At 22.9% G+C, this 18,899-nt stretch overlaps 3 protein-coding genes across 3 annotated transcripts; 1 reads left to right on the plus strand and 2 right to left on the minus strand.

The window, feature by feature from the left end:
* Window positions 1-186: 186 nt before the first annotated feature.
* PVVCY_1405000 (conserved Plasmodium protein, unknown function) lies at window positions 187-5,332 on the minus strand (the record flags this gene model as incomplete). The annotated part of the gene is made up of 2 exons (XM_008624532.1): window positions 187-710; window positions 1,039-5,332. 2 exons carry the CDS (start codon window positions 5,330-5,332, stop codon window positions 187-189), a joined length of 4,818 nt encoding a protein of 1,605 aa, XP_008622754.1.
* Window positions 5,333-10,772: 5,440 nt separating this feature from the next.
* PVVCY_1405010 (pentatricopeptide repeat domain-containing protein, putative) lies at window positions 10,773-14,342 on the plus strand (the record flags this gene model as incomplete). The annotated part of the gene is made up of 1 exon (XM_008624531.1): window positions 10,773-14,342. One exon carries the CDS (start codon window positions 10,773-10,775, stop codon window positions 14,340-14,342), a length of 3,570 nt encoding a protein of 1,189 aa, XP_008622753.1.
* A 348-nt stretch (window positions 14,343-14,690) lies between these two features.
* Window positions 14,691-16,832, minus strand: PVVCY_1405020 (conserved Plasmodium protein, unknown function; the record flags this gene model as incomplete). Its single annotated transcript, XM_008624530.1, has 4 exons — window positions 14,691-14,865; window positions 14,956-15,017; window positions 15,193-15,614; window positions 15,806-16,832. The coding sequence occupies 4 exons, from the start codon at window positions 16,830-16,832 to the stop codon at window positions 14,691-14,693; spliced, it is 1,686 nt and encodes a 561-aa protein (XP_008622752.1).
* Window positions 16,833-18,899: the final 2,067 nt, after the last annotated feature.

Below are 18,899 nucleotides of genomic sequence, written 5' to 3' on the forward strand. Positions count from 1 at the left end.
TTTAAATAGAAGAATAAATGCAAGTAAAATATTTGCATTTGTACTTCTGCAATTCATTGTGTATGCAACTACTAATCGGCACAATTATTATAAGTACCCTCATCTTATAAATGACAAAATAAATCTCAACACGCTTAATAAGTTCGTAAAATATGTCTTACTTACATTTTATTCAAACTTATTACATTAATTTTGGTCCTCCTCAATTTCATTATAATTTTTATGATCAAGGAAATTATTTTGATTTACATTTTTATACTCCTCTTGATGTAAGTTATCCTCATTTTTATCTTCTGTTTCACTTTCATAATATATTTGTTTATTATTTTTTACATTTTTACGAGTACTATACAAATTATTTTCATTAAGACTATATCTATTTCCGTAATTATATTTATTAGCTGACTCATAAATTATTGATTCATTTGTATTATCGTCATATATTATATTTACATCTAAATTATTATATGAATCCGTTTTATCATTTTCAATAATATAATCGTTAGTATTATCTTTTTTTGTATTTGAAAATTTATTATCATCAAAACAAGTAGTAGAACATTGTGTATCATTTTTATTGATTTTATTTTTTTTATAGTCCCAATTTTTTTGAATCATATAATATCTATGTCGTTCTTCTATATCTTCTTCAGGATACTTATTGCAAATCTCTTCGTTTTCTTTCAATGCTTCCTTTATTTTAGTTAAATCTGAAATTAATTCACAAAAAAAGAAAAAAACATAAGAAAAATGCAGAACATCCCATATATATAAATATACATATCTCTACTACATATACAACTATTTCTCTCACATCTAAATAAGTTCATATATCAAATTGATAAGCAATATGACTATCTACGTTATATACTAAAAGTTACACTATATCTATTTTTTAGTAGTATTCTTTTGGTGGGCTATTTACGACTACATTCTCAAGGACCTAAATAGATGCACATGACTATGCATATTCGAATACAAACTAGTTTAAGCTATAATAGTGATTCCTTTTTTTTTCATGCACTTAAGTAGAATCACTTTCATAGTCAGACAATCCACTCTCTATATCATCTAAAGAGTCAGAGTTGCATACATTATTTTTATCGTCTTTTTCATTTTGATCATTATTTTGATCTTCTTTTTTAATTTTATCAGTATCTTTCTTATTATTTTGATCGCCTTTTTTACTTTGATCATTACTTTGATCATTACTTTTATCATTATTTTTATCATTACTTTGATCATTATTTTTATCATTACTTTTATCATTATTTTTATCATTACTTTGATCATTACTTTTCTCAGTGTTTTTTTTATTATTTTTCTTTTCTTTATATAAAAGGTTAGATACACACTCAGCAGAAAGGATAACTAATTTATTATTACCGTTTCGTTTTCTTTCCATATTTTTTCGCATGGCTCTAGCTAGCTTGTCTTTCTTTGGAAGTTTTGTTTTTCTCGCAAACTTGTTCAGATATTTATAAGAACTTTGTAGGAGTAACATATTTTGCATTAAATTTATACTAGAATATAATCCATAAATATCTGGTCTTTGTGAGCAACATATCAAACAATATGAATAGCCACTTTTTAAATTTAAACATAAAGATGCATGATCTACTCTATTACTAATGGTACTCATTCTAATGTTTGATCCAAATTCTAATGATATTTTTATTGCATATTCAAAACTATCTAATGCATACATATAATGATATAATTCATTTACTCTCATAAATCGAACTTTTCCATAATCTAAACCTCTTTCTAATAATAAGTCTGTTGTTTTTTTAGGATCCCTATGATGATGTTCCCTAATTTCTTTTAAAACTAATTTTCTTCCAACATCACCTAATGGTCTATTAAATCCTGGGTGCCATATTTTATTTATATTATATAATATATTATTACATTGGCTTAAGTTATATATACTACTTTCTCCATCTTCCTCTTCCTCGTCTGCATCCTCATCATCTTCTTCCTCATCCTCTTCCTCATCTTCATCTTCATCGTCATCTTCATCATCTTTTTCTTTATTCTTTTCTTTTTCTTTATCACTTTCTTTTTCTTTATTTCCATCGCCTTTTTCTTCACCATTTTTGCAATTTTCCTTCTTTACTTCAACTCCTTTGTTCTCCACGGGTTCCTTTTTCACAACTTCGTCCTCATCTTTTTTCACGTTTACTTTTGCACTTTCCTTTGCACTCTCCTTTTCGTTTTCCTCCGCATTTTCTTCCATATCTTTTTTTACATTTATTTTGGCACTTTCCTTCGCATTTTCTTCTACATCTTTTTTTACATTTATTTTGGCACTTTCTTTTACATCTTTTTTTGGATCATTACAACCTTTTTGCTCAGCTTCGCTCTCTACCTGTTCTGTTTTTATGGGAACTTTCACAATAGGGTCTGTTTCATTTTCTACTTTTACGTCTGTTTTTTGTGCTTCTCCCCCTTGAGTATCATTTTTCCCATCATCTTTATTTGGTTCCTTTCCATTTTCTGAATTTTTATTTTGTTTACGACCTTTACTATTCGATTTATTTCTCAATCCAGATTTATTTTGTTCATTTTTTTTTTTTTTTTTTAAATGTTCTTCCTTTAAAAAAACAACATAATCCTTAACGCACTGGATACTATGATGTATAGTACAATCACAATCTACTGCTACTTCATAGGAATTTGTATATTTTATATGTTTTTTGCTAAGCTTATAATTATTACATATATCCCTTACCGAATATATACAAAGTGGCGTTTTTTTAATTCTATATGATTCTAAATCTAAATTAAAAACTGTTCCTCCTTTTTTTATAGTACCTCCAAAAGATTTCGATTTTTTATACTTACCACCCTTTCGAGTACCATTACCATTTTTTGCATTTTTGTTTTGCGTTTTCCCATTTTCAGCATTTTCAACATTCCCAATATTACCAGCATCATAATTGGGGTCCATTCCATTACACATATTTGGCATGTTGCTATTTTGATTATTATTAAAGTTCATATGCATTTGATTTTGATGTAAATTATTTTCATTATTCATTAAAAATTGATTTATCTCATCAAACTGTCTATCTTCATTTGTATCTGTACTAATATAGTTACTACTATTTTGCATAGATTTGTTAGGCATATCATATTCTCCTATATTATTTGATACTGGCAAATGATTATTGTTTCCTATACCAACTAATTTGTTTGGCCCCATATTTTCACAATTTGAAAAATTTGAACCCATAGGATATTCAAACATATTGTTCATGTTAGGAGAATTATTATGCATTAGATTTGGTATACCATTATTAACTACTGTATCTGCCCATAATTTATTTCGATCTAAGTTTCCATTATGTAATATATTCTCTTCACCATTTATTATATTTCCTATATTGCTATTCATATTTATTATATCTTGCATTCCAAATGGTGACCCATTATTAAGAAACCGATTATTATTCATTATAGGTGGTATTCCATTACAACCATCATAAGCATTATTAAACATCTCATTTCTATATCCTGGAAACTCTTCAAAATGATTACCTCCCATACATTCCATATTTAATTGATTTGGGTTTTTGTAATAATTATTATTAATATTCATTTTTCCATTATATGGAAATATATTACCACCATTAGAATTATCTGGACAATATCCTGGATTCATCTCACTATTATACATTCTTTCATTACCATTTACATTATTTTTTTTTAATTCACCTGCCACTGGTATACTAATAGGTTTACTTAATTGCTCGTATATAAAATGGGGATATATATTTGCACCTCTATCTATTCCGCCGTTTGATGTGTCAAAATTAGGAACCCCAAATTGTGGATGTTCACGAGCTTGACATAGTTGGTTTATCATTCCTATATTATTTCCTTGGTCTGAATTTTTAAATGTATTTTTGCTATCTTTATTAATTGTACCAGAACCATAGTTATGAATATATGGATTCATGTTAGTAAACTCTTTTTCTCCATTTGAGTTATGCATAGATTTATTTTTGTCATTAATATTTGGCATGTTGCAATTATCATTAGGTATAGGTGTGCTACATCCAATTGTCTGTCCATCATTTTCTTTGTCACTAAAACCTTGTGAACTTCCGATTGATTCTTGAGTTCTTTCTAAGTTTCCGTTTCCTGTTCTTTCTTCTATCTCGTCTTTAACTCGTATATTATCAGCAGAATCAGTTTCCTGTACCTTGTTTGAGCAAATTGCATCTGTACTAGAACCCATTTTATGATTCCCATTTTTCTTTCGAATTTTAGATGGTTTACGAGGGCTATCACCTGATGAATTTGATTCAGTCACATTTTCACTTTTTACTATTTTCGAGCGTCTATTATAAATCTTTTTCGTTTTTTTCATTCCTGAATTGGTTTTTTGTTTATTAAGTTCTTCTTCATCATTTTGTTGTGCATCTTTTTCCTTTATATCTTGTATTTTATTTAATTCCTCGTTTATACCCCCGATTTGGTTTTCACCATTTCCACTAGCATGACAATCGGTTCTTGTATCGCCATTAAACATATTTGTATTATTCAGATGTGAGTTTAATAATGTGTGCTCATTACCAGATGCAATATTAACAGGAACCCCATTTTGTTCCCCATTTCTGGCCGTCGAAATTTCTGGGTTCATGCATCTGTTTTCATCGTTTATCTGAGGTACAAGATTATTCGAAGCATCACCAATAATTTGATTCTGTGCATTGTTACATCTAAGTATATTATTTTTTAATATTTCAGATGCTACCATTTGTTTATTTAATATTTCACTATCTACTATTTCACCATTTAAAATTTCACTATTAAGATTTATATCATATTTTTGATCCTCTTCATTTTGTTCGTTTGTACATGAATCCACAAATGGTTTCCCAGGTTCTATAATTCCATTTTCATTCCCGTTATTCATATTAGATAAACAATTATTTTCCATTTCTTTGTTAATATAATTATCTTTAGAAATCAAGCTATCATATTTATTATTATTCAAATTATTTTCACTCATATATACTTCATTATAATAATTTGATCCCCCATTTAATCCCATTGATATAGGTGTGCTTGGTATACATTTGCCTGAAACACTACTAGTATTAGATATACATAAATCTTGTTGTATTACACTTTCTGTATTTACATTAGAATTTATTTTAGCATTCATAGGGACACTACTATATGCTGTAAGATTGTCTATACCATTTATATTGTCTCGATCTATTTCACTTTTTTTTAAATACTCAATCTCACTAGGGATTCCAATTTTACCGGAATGGCTAGCATTAGGATTTAAGACTTGCCCATTAACCATACTCATGCTTATAATTGTTTTAATAATAAACGTGTAGAAGAAATAAAAAATTAAGATATATTTAAATATGAATAAATGCAAAAGGGGATTGCACAAAAAGTTGAAAAATTCGGGAAAATGAAATTATGTTATAAAAAAATTAAAACCGGATAAATATATTTATTTGAAAATATAGACATATATAGATAATATAAATACTACTCTCCAAAATTAAATAAATATCACCGTACAGCATTCTACAAATATTAATACACTATTTTATATATAGTTCCTTAAAAAATGTTAATATTAAAGAATAAAAGGTATATAAATGTGTAGGAGTATGGAAGTAAAATTTGTGAAATTTAAAAATAACATGGTGTGTAATCATAACAAGCCTATATACATATATGTAATATAATATATATAGGGTAAGATGCACGCACATTTATATATGCACAGGTTGATACAACAATAATAGTTGATCAACAAATGGACACATAAATTTGTTAATTTATAAACGGAAAATATTATTATTCACATAAATTAGCTTATTTCTAAACATAGATATATGAAATAAATAAAAATAAAAAAAAAAATTAAAAAAAATATGTATAACCATAAAAAAAAAATAAAGGGACAAACATGCAAGAGAATAAAAAAATGAAACGATTATTTGTGTGTACAACACTATTATTAATTTATACTACATAAGTTTAAAAAATAAAATATAAAATAAAATTAAAGAGAGGAAGAACAATACAATAAGGTTATATTTATTCATTAAATAAGGATATAAATAATAGGGTATAATGTATAGCGGTAAGAATGGGAGAAAATAATTAAATATATATTTTTTTAATTGTACATAAAATTTTTTGAGAATATTTTAAAACTTCATTCATGTATTGTATGTTTAAAAAACAATTTGAGGACACTCTAATTGCAAAAGTGGTATATAAATATGTAAATATATATAATTGGGTATATGCATATACATGTATATTTATTTGTGTAGAGAATATTTAAAATGGTGGTAATAATATTCATATATAAATTAACTATATTATAAAACTAATTAAAATAAAATACAACTACTCACCGTTTGTAGTAACAACTTTATTTTTTTTCGAAATTTTGTAAAAATATGTTTATCACTTTATTCATGCATATGTCTGCACTTGTTTAGACAATTTACTAAAATAAATATGCATATCGTTTTGTATAAACTATTTAATGGAAAACTATGATGTGTAATCTACTTGACAGGAATATCAACCGATATATATACGGTTAAATATAAAAATCAAAGGTGTACATAAAGCGCATACAACATACAAGTACATGCATACCCTATATATATATATATATACTTTTTATATATACTTTTTATATATACTTTTTATATATACTTTTTATATATCTAAATGTTTGCCTATACCACCCAATGAAATAGACAAGGCTTATGAACTATTAAGAAAATGTATGTAAAAAAAAAAATAACATAACAATTAAAGAAAATTAAACAATATAGACATGTACATATATTTATGTATGGCTTTATGATATAAAATAAACTTAATATATTGTTATGCACTTGCTTTATGTGTCTTATGCTTTTATGGCATGAATTATAAATAAATGAATATGCATATAAATTAAATTTGCAATATTTTTAAATATATATAGGTATAAAATTAAAAATGTGTAAACATTAAAAAAATAAATTAATATTAAAAATGTGCAAACAGGGTCCGTATTAAGAAAATATTAAAAATGGATTAAAAATATTTAAAATGTTTTAAAAAATTCAAAATGGAGAAAAAATAGAGCATATGTTTATAACTTCAATTGTGTGCATTCTATAGAAACACTGTACTTATATATGAATCGAATAAGTATATTTTTATAATGTGCATACTAATGTTTGTATAAATAGGTGTCGATATAATAGTTTTATAAAACATTACTACGAAGGTGAAATACTATAAAGGAGAAAAATACATGTACTATTTATAATAAAAACTTTTAAGTGTAATAATTTAAAAAGTGAAAATAAAATATATGTATAGACATATACATATATTATCATTTATCTATTTTTTTATAAATTAAAAAAGTACTTACATTTCATAAGCATGTATAATATTTTTTTTTATTTCTATATATTTATATTAACAAAAGTATACAGCTATTTATTCATAAAATATATATATATGCGATATTTATAATGGTTAAATAAATATATACACCTGTATATATATATATGGATTTATATGGATTTATATGGATTTATATTTTTTATTCTCATAAATTCAAGGATAAAAATAATTACATAAGGTTAGCTAAAATAGTTATATACAATGATGATACAATCATATTAAGAATGTAATGTGTATATATATTTTGGCCATTTTTTATTTTTCAAAATTTTATATATCGATTTAAAAAAGAGTATACATTAATAAAAAATTAAAATATTTCTTTATCTTTTATTTGTTTTAATAATTTTTAATTTTATAATCCTAAGACATTAATTATAATAATTCTACATTTGTATGTTAAAAATATTTTTATTTAAAAAATGAGAAATATTCTCTAAAGAATAAAAGTCACAACAATTGAAATAATTAAAGAAAAATTAATAAATAAAAGGTCTTTATATATCTATATTTTTTATTTTAAATATTTATTTTACTTATTATTATTTTTTAAAAGTACACCTTTATCATATTTCCCTTTAAATATAAAGAAAAAAAAAGTACTAATCCAAGGAATACCGTCTATTTGTTATATATAAATCTATGTACTATTCATGTATATATATGTGTACAGGTATATACTAAAACGATATGAATATAAACTATGGTAGCTATAATTCTAATATATATATATGTCCTTTTTTTTTCATTTCCTACATTAGTATTTACTGTACATATATGGTGTTGTGTGCATACATAACATCATAGCAATAGAATTTCTTAATTATATATATTTCTTTTATAGCACTTGTATGTTATTAATATTTTCACTTAAATTATAAGAATACCCAAAAAAAAATATATAAAATATATATTAAATAAAATTTTGTAACATATAAAATATATATATATTGTTAGGTGCATTTGATAATTTTATTTTTTCATATAAAACGGATATTCTTGTATATCATTTTAATTTGAGTACTTTTTTTGGATAATCTATTTTTTTCTCTCATATTATGGACATATTATTATTTCTATCTTTCATATATATATAAATCCTTAAGTATGTATATATATATATACATACCAAATAATATATAAATAGTTGAGATAGGATGTGTATGCTGCCACTGTAAGTACTTGCATACTACACCCTTCTGTAAGTATTACCCTCTTTTTTGTTTACATATAAAGTATTTCATTAAACAGGCCGTATTATAACTTTATTATGAATTGTTCATGTATATTTTTATTTTTTTTATATGACATAATTTCATATTTAATGAAAAATGGGTTAGGAAAAAAAAAATGCGTGATATAGGATAAACTATATGTTTTAAAAATATGGTTTCACATTTAAAATTATATTTTATTTCTATAATATATATTTCTTATTTTAATTTGGCATAATTATTTTAGTATGCCGTATTTGTATACAAAGTCATATACATATAATAAATTAATTTACATACAAAAAATATAAATATTTTAACGGGTTACTATCTATATATTTACGATATATCCAATATGTATATATAGTAACTACCTACAGTTTTGGATTTATTTTTTAAACGGCATAAGGGCAAACATAAAAGAGATATTCTAAATAGAAGATGATACAAATTAGGTGTTACATAAATAAGATTATTTAATAAAAAAATGAAAAAAATAAGTGTACACACATATGCATACATTCATGTGTGTACTCAACGAATATTCCGTCTCTTAATTTCTCATGCATATGTGATGATAACAGCCCTTAATTAAAATTCAAGCATTATAAATTATTTACAACTTTTTAGAAAATACAAAAGAGCACACCGAATTATTAATAATGCTCAAATATTTAAGTAGAAAGAAAACAAAAAATCGAAATAGTTAACATGCTAACTGATTATTCCATTCGTTGTATTCTCGAATTATTATATCTATTCCAAATTGTTAAATAATACCTGAATGCATTTATTTTTATCTTTGTATAGCCAACGTCTATCATAGTGAAACGTATTATGTAAATAAAATTTTCGATAAAAAGAAAACGTGAAAAATATGAATAAATAATAGTTGTTTTGCATTTTATGGATAACATGTTTTAATTTTTTCCTTTTTCGGTTTTTCATATTCTTTCAAAAGTATACAAATTGTATATCCATTTAAACAAAAAAAATTGTAAAAAATGGCATAATGATGGCAACAACACGTAAAAATGCTTATCCTGCGTAATATTGTTCACATATTGTATTGAAACGGTTTTAGTCAAGCTTTAAAATAAAATGATACATTATATACATATATAAATATAAAATAATGTTAATAGAAAATTCTATTAAATGCTGTAAATATTCCCTTTAAAATATGCATGAAATTGTATATATTATTTTGTGGGTGTAATGGAGACAGTATAACCATGATCACTATCCAAACTTTTTATCATTTTAATACAACGATTTTCCATATCCAATATATTATATATATATTTGTTACTATTTAAAAATAATCAACATTTCAGTTAATACACATATGTTCATTTTCTTATTCATCTTTAAAAGAATGGGCCCCATGTAAAAGAAATATCATAAAAAAATAAAACAAATGTTTAAAAATATAAAATAAAATTGTGTGTGACTAATAAAAAAAAAAAATATGAACATGGAATAAAAATAACAATATAAATATTCAATTATGGAAAATATTTTATGAACAGCAAGAATTATTTTAAAAATTTACATGCACATGCTATAAAATAGGTTATATAAAAAACAGTATACTAGGAAATATAGGAGCGGAGCATGATACAAAAACAAAGGGAATAAACAAATAAAAAATATAATAATATAAATAAAATAATTGTAAGTGATGAAATTGAAAATAAATGAACAAATTAGATATGTTGATAAAGAAATATATTAATTTTTATTAAAACAATATTTCAAAAAATAATACTTGGAAATATTTTGAGGTGGTATTATATATTATTAATGCTTTGAGAAAAACTGTTAAAGAAAAATGTGATAAAATGGAACAAAGTACAATAAATAAATAAAAATAATATATTATACCATGTGAATTTGTTATAAACCTTTTATAAGCAAGTCATTAATTAAAAAGTTAGAAAAAGTAAAATAAATAAAACAAAGCTGGAATTATTCTACAAGTTAAATATTAAGCACATTGCATATATGTGCTTCAATTGGTGCTAGTTCACGATTTTTACCTTTTCAAGAATTCAAAAAAAGCAAAACGAAATGTAGATAGCGTAAGATATGAACTACCCAACCAGTTTGATACGTTTTAAAGATCTGAGAGTGAATAATATAAAAGGCAAAATTTTTTACACCAATAGAGGGCAATATAAGACAAACTCGTTTTTATACTACTGTATTAATAACTTAAGTCAGTTAAACAATGTAAGAAAAAATTACTCTAGTTTAGGACAGCTAGTTGATAGAAAAAAAAATGTTGTAAATTTAAGTGACGATGGTAATATTGTCAAAAGCTACAAAAGAGTAAATATAAAGAAAATACTTAAGGGTAATAAAAAATCGGAAGAATTTGAAAATGGGGTAATTTGCAGCAAAAAAAACAAACTAGGGGATACAAATACGGAATCTAATTTTGTTAATTTTAATGGCATGGGCATTCAATCAGAATATAATACAAAAGAGAATGTTTATGAAAATCGAGAAGACAAAATTATTATGAACAATATTGAGCAAAAAGATAAAGAACTGAAAAACAGTCAGGAGGATTATTCAACTCAAATCGATGTTAGTAGTATGGATGAAATTTATTTAAAAAATTTACAAAAAAAAAATAAAAGAGATATAGATGATGAGAATATAAAAAATTCTGTTGATGAACTATTTTATTCAAAAGGCACAAAAAAAAAATTAATGAAAAGACTTATTTTTAATAGTAATTGTGATTATATGGATTTAATTAATAAATATCAAGAATTTAAAGAAATTGATGAAGACAAATTTTATGCTTTGGATAATAGTGTAAATAATTCTACAAATTTAGAACAAGACGGAAATAAAGCAAATGATAAATTTGGATATTTGCATGAAGTAGAAAGAGAAAATATTGATGAAAATAAATATATAAATACAAATTTTAAATATTTAAAAAATAATACAAATATATCAATTTTTTCTGAAGTAGGAAAAAAAGAAATATTAGATACATGCAAAAGAAAAAAAAATATGCAAAATGAAATAAATAAAAATAGTCAAGAAAAAAATATCTTTAATAATGATATATTTTTTTGGTTGAAGCGAAAAGTTCATAGGTCTATTGATTGGAATATTTCACCTGATAGATTGAACAAACAGGATGATATAATAGATGTAACGGAATTGAATTGTCTAGAGAAAAATAATACTCCTGAGTCTGACATGGTAGAAGAAGGAAAAAATATATCTGCTTATGATAAATTAGACAAACAAAAATTAATTCTCGACAAAAATAATGAAAATTTTCAAACAGATGAAGAAAAAAAAACAAAAAGAGCTTATATAGAAAAGAAAATATCTCCATTCAACTTTTTAAAAAAGTTAAATATAAATGTAGTAGATGAGGAAAATAAAGATATGAAAAAGGAATTAGAAAATGAAAATAATAAGAATGATGAAAAAATAAAAGAAGCACGAGAAAAAGAAAAGGAATCATTGATACAAATGTATTTGAACAATTTGGAAGATAAAAAAAGCAAACTAAGTTTAAATAATATTTTAGATAAAGAGAAAGAACCCCTAAACTTGTCAGACACAAACATAGATTCAAATTCAGTCCACAAATTTACTAGTGACAAAGATAGTGAGCATAGTTTGGAGTTTATTCCCATGGCGGGAAATGATAAAAAAGATGATGAAACAGTTATTGATGAGCTAATTTGTCAAGCTAACAATCAAGAAGACATAAAAAGGGAACCAAAAGATAAAACATATGAAGGTATAATAGATAATAGCAAAAATATTTTCAAAAAATTAAAAGAAAATTATGAATTATTTAAAAAAGAAAATATGTCACCATATATATTAGAAGGGTGTGAAAAATATATAAATTATTATTATGGTATAGAAAAGGAAGAAAAAATAAAAGAGATGAAACAATATTCAGAATTAAATTTTTATGATGTAATAAAGGATAAAAATTTTACTATCGAAAATTATAATATGCTTATAAAAAGTAAAATACTATTTAATAAAGAAGAAGAAGCATTTAATTATTTTAATTTATTAAAAAAATATGATTTTAAAATAAATGTGGATACATATAATAGTTTAATGTACACATGTATTGTTCAGAAAAATGCTAAATTAAGTAGATTAATTTATTTGCAAATGATAAAAGATATGTTTATACCTAATAAAAATACATTTTGTATTATGATTAAATCACATATATTAGATAATGATATAAAAAGTGCTTTTCATTTATATAGAAAAATGGTTAAAGAGGAAATCGAAGTAGACCTACCAATTTATTCAACACTAATAGATGGATTAATAAAACATAAATTATATAAAAGAGCTGAAAATTTTTATAATTATATTATAAATTATAAAAATGTTGTACCTGATGAAATATTATATACTATTATGATCAAAAATTGTTCATATAATGGAGAAGCTGAAAAATGTTTAAACATTTATGAAACAATGTTATCAAATAATTTGAGAATAACTGATATAACTTTAATAGAAATAATTAATTGTTTATCAAAAAGAGTTGATTATTTTCATAAAGTTTTCCATTTTTATAATATTTATTTAGCTAACGATATGAAACTAAACCATCGAATTATGTTATATATGATTATAGCTTGCTCAAATAGTGGAAATATAAAAAGACTAAAAGAAATATTAAAAACTATGAATAAATATAAAATAAAAATCACTGATGAAATGTATTGTTATATTATAAGGGCTTTTGCAAATAACTGTAAAAGTAGAAATATGCAAATAAGTGAAAAAAACAACAATATAAAATATGCTTGGGGTATTATATATTATATGATGAATATTAGAAAAAATAACATAAATGACAAATCTAATGTTTCAGGATCATCAACAGAAAATGAGCATACAAATTCCCCATTAATTCAAAAAAAAAATCATATTGTAAATACTAAACTACTGAACAGTATAGTTCTATTATATATTAATTGTGAGTATTATGAATACTCTATAAATATGCTAAAATATTATTCATATTTCCATTGTATCCCAGATTATTATACTTTTAATATGCTATTTAAAATGCTTTTTTATAAACAAAAAGATTATGGAAAGGTTATATGCCTGTACAACTATATGGTAAATAATACTAATATAAAAATAGATGAACATACATTTGATTTAGTATTAAATTCAGCTATTAAAACAAAATCGTCAAAAAATACTTTATTTATTTTACGGCATATGTTTACTGCCAAAATTTATCCAACTCCTAAAACGATTAAAAAATTATTTCATGTTGCTAGACATATTACAGATATTCAACTTATTATTAATAGTATGATACATCAACAAAAAAAAGACATATATGAAGAAAATGTTAAAGAAAATCAACTTATACAATTAAATATTGATGAATATGAATTGAATTTATTTAAAGATGGTAAAACTTTTAAAACCAAATCAGAGATCGATCAAGTAAGGGATCAATTTTTTAAAAGAAAGGAAAGAATTGAAAAGGATAAAAAAATGTCAAAAAATAAAAAATCATCTGATTGGCTACCTTATGGGCAATATTTGCAAAGCAAGAAAAAGGGAGGAGAGATTTATGCCAAGAAAGTTGACAGACCCAGGCCCCTTCCATTCGATTGACATATAATATAATTATATCTGTGCAGCTTTATTTACTACATCCCCTTATTCCGTTTTCTCACAGTGTCATACACCATTTATAGTATGACATCCACTATTTTTCGAATTATTAAAATTAAATACGCAAGTTAGTTCTCATCAAAAGATATTAAAAAATTATAAAATGTTAAGGATGAAACAAAAAAAATAAAAAGTCAGATATATAAAATGGTAATCACATAATACCCAAAGTGGTAATGAATATAGGCATTTCTTTGATGCTGTGTCCTCAATTAATTTATTTAACAACGAGCAGTTAAAATGCCTAATGTTTTTTTTTTGTCTATTCATTTATTATTTTTATTTTTTTTAATTAAAATTAGTGTAATTTAATAAATTATTATCAACTAAATTTATTATATATGAAATCACTATATTTGCTAGAGATATAAATAAAATTATCTCTATAGTTAATTTATCGCCACTATAAAATAAAATGTAAAATTTTAAAAGAAATAATATAATGTCCATATAAAGGAGTTTCCTGCAATCAAATATGTTGGGGAAAATATATATATGTGTGTTTGGCATAATAAACTATTTTTTTTTTCACATTTTAATTGATTAATCTTACCAGATGAAAAAAATTAGTGTGAAGCTAATATGATAATATAGGTTGTGTGCTGATAAAAATTTCTGAAAAAAAAAAAACGAAAAAAAAATTATGAACGTTCAGGTTGTAAAAGTAGGTATAGAAAAATTTAGCAGCTAAATTGGTAAGCAGCTAGCCAAATAAATTATATGTGTGTGTGTGTGGACAAAACAAACGTAATTATTTTAAATTTATAAATAAAAGAAATATATATATTACACTTTTCAAGATATTGAGAATGTGATAATAGGATAAAATGCTTGACATGTCAGCAATAGCTTGGACATGTTTTGGAACTAGAGCTTTTTCATAATTTTTTTTTTCTTTTTTTTTGGATGTTAATTTTATATGATTTTTTTCAATAAATGGGATACTCATACTTTGTGTTTTCATTTCAATTTGTCTGCTCCTATTAATGTATTTTTTTTTAATATCTTTTTTAAAATTTTTTTTTGGAATATCTTCAAAGTCAGTGTCATAAATCAATTTTATATCCTGTAGGTCATTACTTATATCAGTATTTTCTTTATAATAAAAAAGCCAACTACCATGACATGTGTATTTATTCAAAAATAAATTTGGTTCATTTCCATTTGGCATTATTGTATTACCCCTTATAGTGATTATGAATTTTAAATATTCTGAAAAAAAAAAAAAAAAAAAAAATAATAAAATGAAATAGTCATAAAATAAGACAAAATTTAGCTAGCTATAACACTTAAATTGGCAACATTATTTTATGTATATAAGGAAAAAATAAAATTCAATCATATACAACTTTTAATATTATAATAATATTTTTTAGATTAAACTTGGATATAAATATTCTTACTTTCTACACATTTGTAAATTATTTTTTTAATATATGATATAATTTTATTAATATATGATATAATTTTATTAATATATGGTGTAATTTTTTTAATATATGACATAACTTTTTTTATATATGACATAACTTTTTTTGAGTATTTGATAAATTTTTTATATGAGCGATGTATAGACTTCCTATATATTTTTATTAATGTAGAAGACAAATCTACAGCATATTTAATTATTAATATAAAATATACTAAATAGTATATATATATAAATAATGAAATATAAAATAAAGATTTACTATGATTATATATAGAAAATAAGAATATTAAATCAGAAAACGTATTTAATTGGTTGATAATTCCTGCTATAATTAAAAATATATCAAATTTACGATGATTAATTGTATAATTGTTATTTTCAAATTGAATATATTTCAATAATTCTTTATTTAAATCATGGTTAACATCTTTTAACTCGTCCAATATATAATATTTATCTTCACCGTCATTTATATTCTCATTGATTGGTATTTCATTTGGTTCATTGTCACAAATAATAAAATATTTTTCTTTTGAAAAAAGTTTATTGTCTGTATGTTTTTTTTTATCATTATCTTGTTTGGCATTGATAGGATCGAGATTGGCTATATTTTGTTTTTTTTGTTTTTTTTTATAACTAAGATATTTTTCATATATTCTTTTTTTGACTTCTTTGATATTATATTTTCGAACTAAACTGTATTTAATATCATTACTAATTATTAAATCGATGTAAAAAAAAACAAAAATGTAAACATATAAGACTAGTAATATATCATTTGTGAATCCAACTTTATTGTTTACTATGCGAAGTACAATAATAGTTACATACACACAAAAAAAAAGAAATATAGTAATCAAATATAAAATGGAAATCTGTATATAATGTTCTTTGTTTAAAATAAAAGGAGATGAACAATGTCTCATCAAACTATCATTCAAGCCTAATTCAATTATTTCGGCTTCCGTTAATATTTGTGAAAGCAATGAATCTTTCATTTTTTATAACGGAAAAGGAACAAGTAAAAAAAAACAAAAAACAAAAAAAAATATCATAATAAACTCGGGAAAAATAATAGCATACATAACTATATATTTGTACGTATGCATAATATAAATTTAAAAAAGCAACATATCTATAAAAAAAAAAGAAAACATAGAATTAGGATTAAAATCCAAACAAATATAAACATATATCAATTAACTTTTTTTCTCCATATTTTTTTAATTTATCCTTAATAATTATTAGGAGAAATAAACCCTATTCAAATGGTTTAATAAAAATTAAATAAAAATAATTTCTTTATAATTTTATTTTTCACATATATATATATATATATATCTAATTTTTTAAATCACACCCTTTCATATATGCATATTTTATAATTTTCATTTCAATAAATTTTTTCCCAAAATGTTGGAGCATATCTTTTGTCACTTTAAAAAAATTATTATGAACATATTTTTCAAAAAAAAAAAAAAAAAAAAAAAAAATTACATCCTATTTGAATGAAAAAAACAAAACAATTCTTATATAAGAAATCGACAATTTAAATAAACATAGTAGAAAATTGAAATATATATATGTATCTATAAATAGGGTATATAATAAAGCAAATTAAAAAATTATATATTCCCCAAGCTTTTATATTAAAACCTATTATATTACTTACATTTTATTTAAAAAAATAAATAGTTTTACTAATACATCTTTTAATCCGCTATCTCTTGAAATATACCAAACCCAAGCTGTACAATTCTCTATATGTTATGTAAGAACAACCCCGTTATTATTTGCTAAGCAGTATAAGGAATATACATTCTTTTCTATTTCAATTTCATTGGAAAAAAGGTAGCTTATTTTTATGGTAAAAAGGTTCTTACTCCCTCTAAACATTCTATTATTGCTTTACATACTTTAAAGCATAATGAAAGTCGTCGAAATGCAAACAAATATGAGAAAAAGAGACAACAAATGATTGTCAAACCAGTTTTTAAACTTAGATTGTTTTGTGTAAACAATTGTGAAAATGTTCTTAAATAGGTTTATGTAAAAAATAAAAATTTTAATTTATTTTATATATCCATTTTATTGTGTATTTTTACCCATTTAATTATATAATAGTATATAGTATGAAAAGAATTATATTGTTTTACACAATATATGAATACTCATGGGGAAGTAAATTAAATGTAGATCGAAAAGAAGTATAATCTTTTTCTCACTTGAAAATAGTAATAAACATGTATGTTAATAAATGGTGGTATCTCTAATATATTTGATATAGAAGGCCACTATATATTACCAATGGTGTTATAAACCTTAACATCAACCAAGTGACACATTCTTTATCTTAAAATTTTTACTACTTTATAAATATTTGCATGTACCATATTATTTTTTTTTTTTCTATTTTGTTTCAAAATTTTTATGAATATATTCACTTAAAAATGAATGACATTAGGACAATAGTATATGGCTTAATAATTGTAAAAAAAAAAAAAAAAAAATAGAAATTTCTAAATTTGTGTGAGTATATATATAGTTACTATATATAGAATCATATATAGGAAGTATACATAATAAGAAAGAAGAATAATATAATTTATTTGTGTATATTTTTATATACTTCCTTTTCTTCCTTTTTGGATATACTTAGGGAAGAGTATTATACATATGTTAATATATCATATACTTTTATTTATATTTTTTTGCCCTATTAAGAATATATTGAAATATTTTTATTTTTATAATATAGTTATATTATTTTTTTTTATTTTTCAATCCAAATAAAACAAAAGGGTATATTATATGTAGAAATATATGTGCTTCCTTTTTTTTTCTACCGCTTACATATTTATATATAATATATTGTGTAAATATTATATAATTTTATTTTTTATATATGGAACGTATATAAATAAATGGATATTATACATATATATATATCATTATAAATATGCGGAAGGATCAAATTATAAAAATTAATGCTGATATTTTATTATTTATTGTTCTTATTTTTGCATAATTTTATGTATGCGAAATTTTATTTATATATGTTATAA

This window comes from Plasmodium vinckei (assembly GCF_900681995.1).
Source record: "Plasmodium vinckei vinckei genome assembly, chromosome: PVVCY_14".
Lineage (NCBI taxonomy): Eukaryota > Apicomplexa > Aconoidasida > Haemosporida > Plasmodiidae > Plasmodium > Plasmodium vinckei.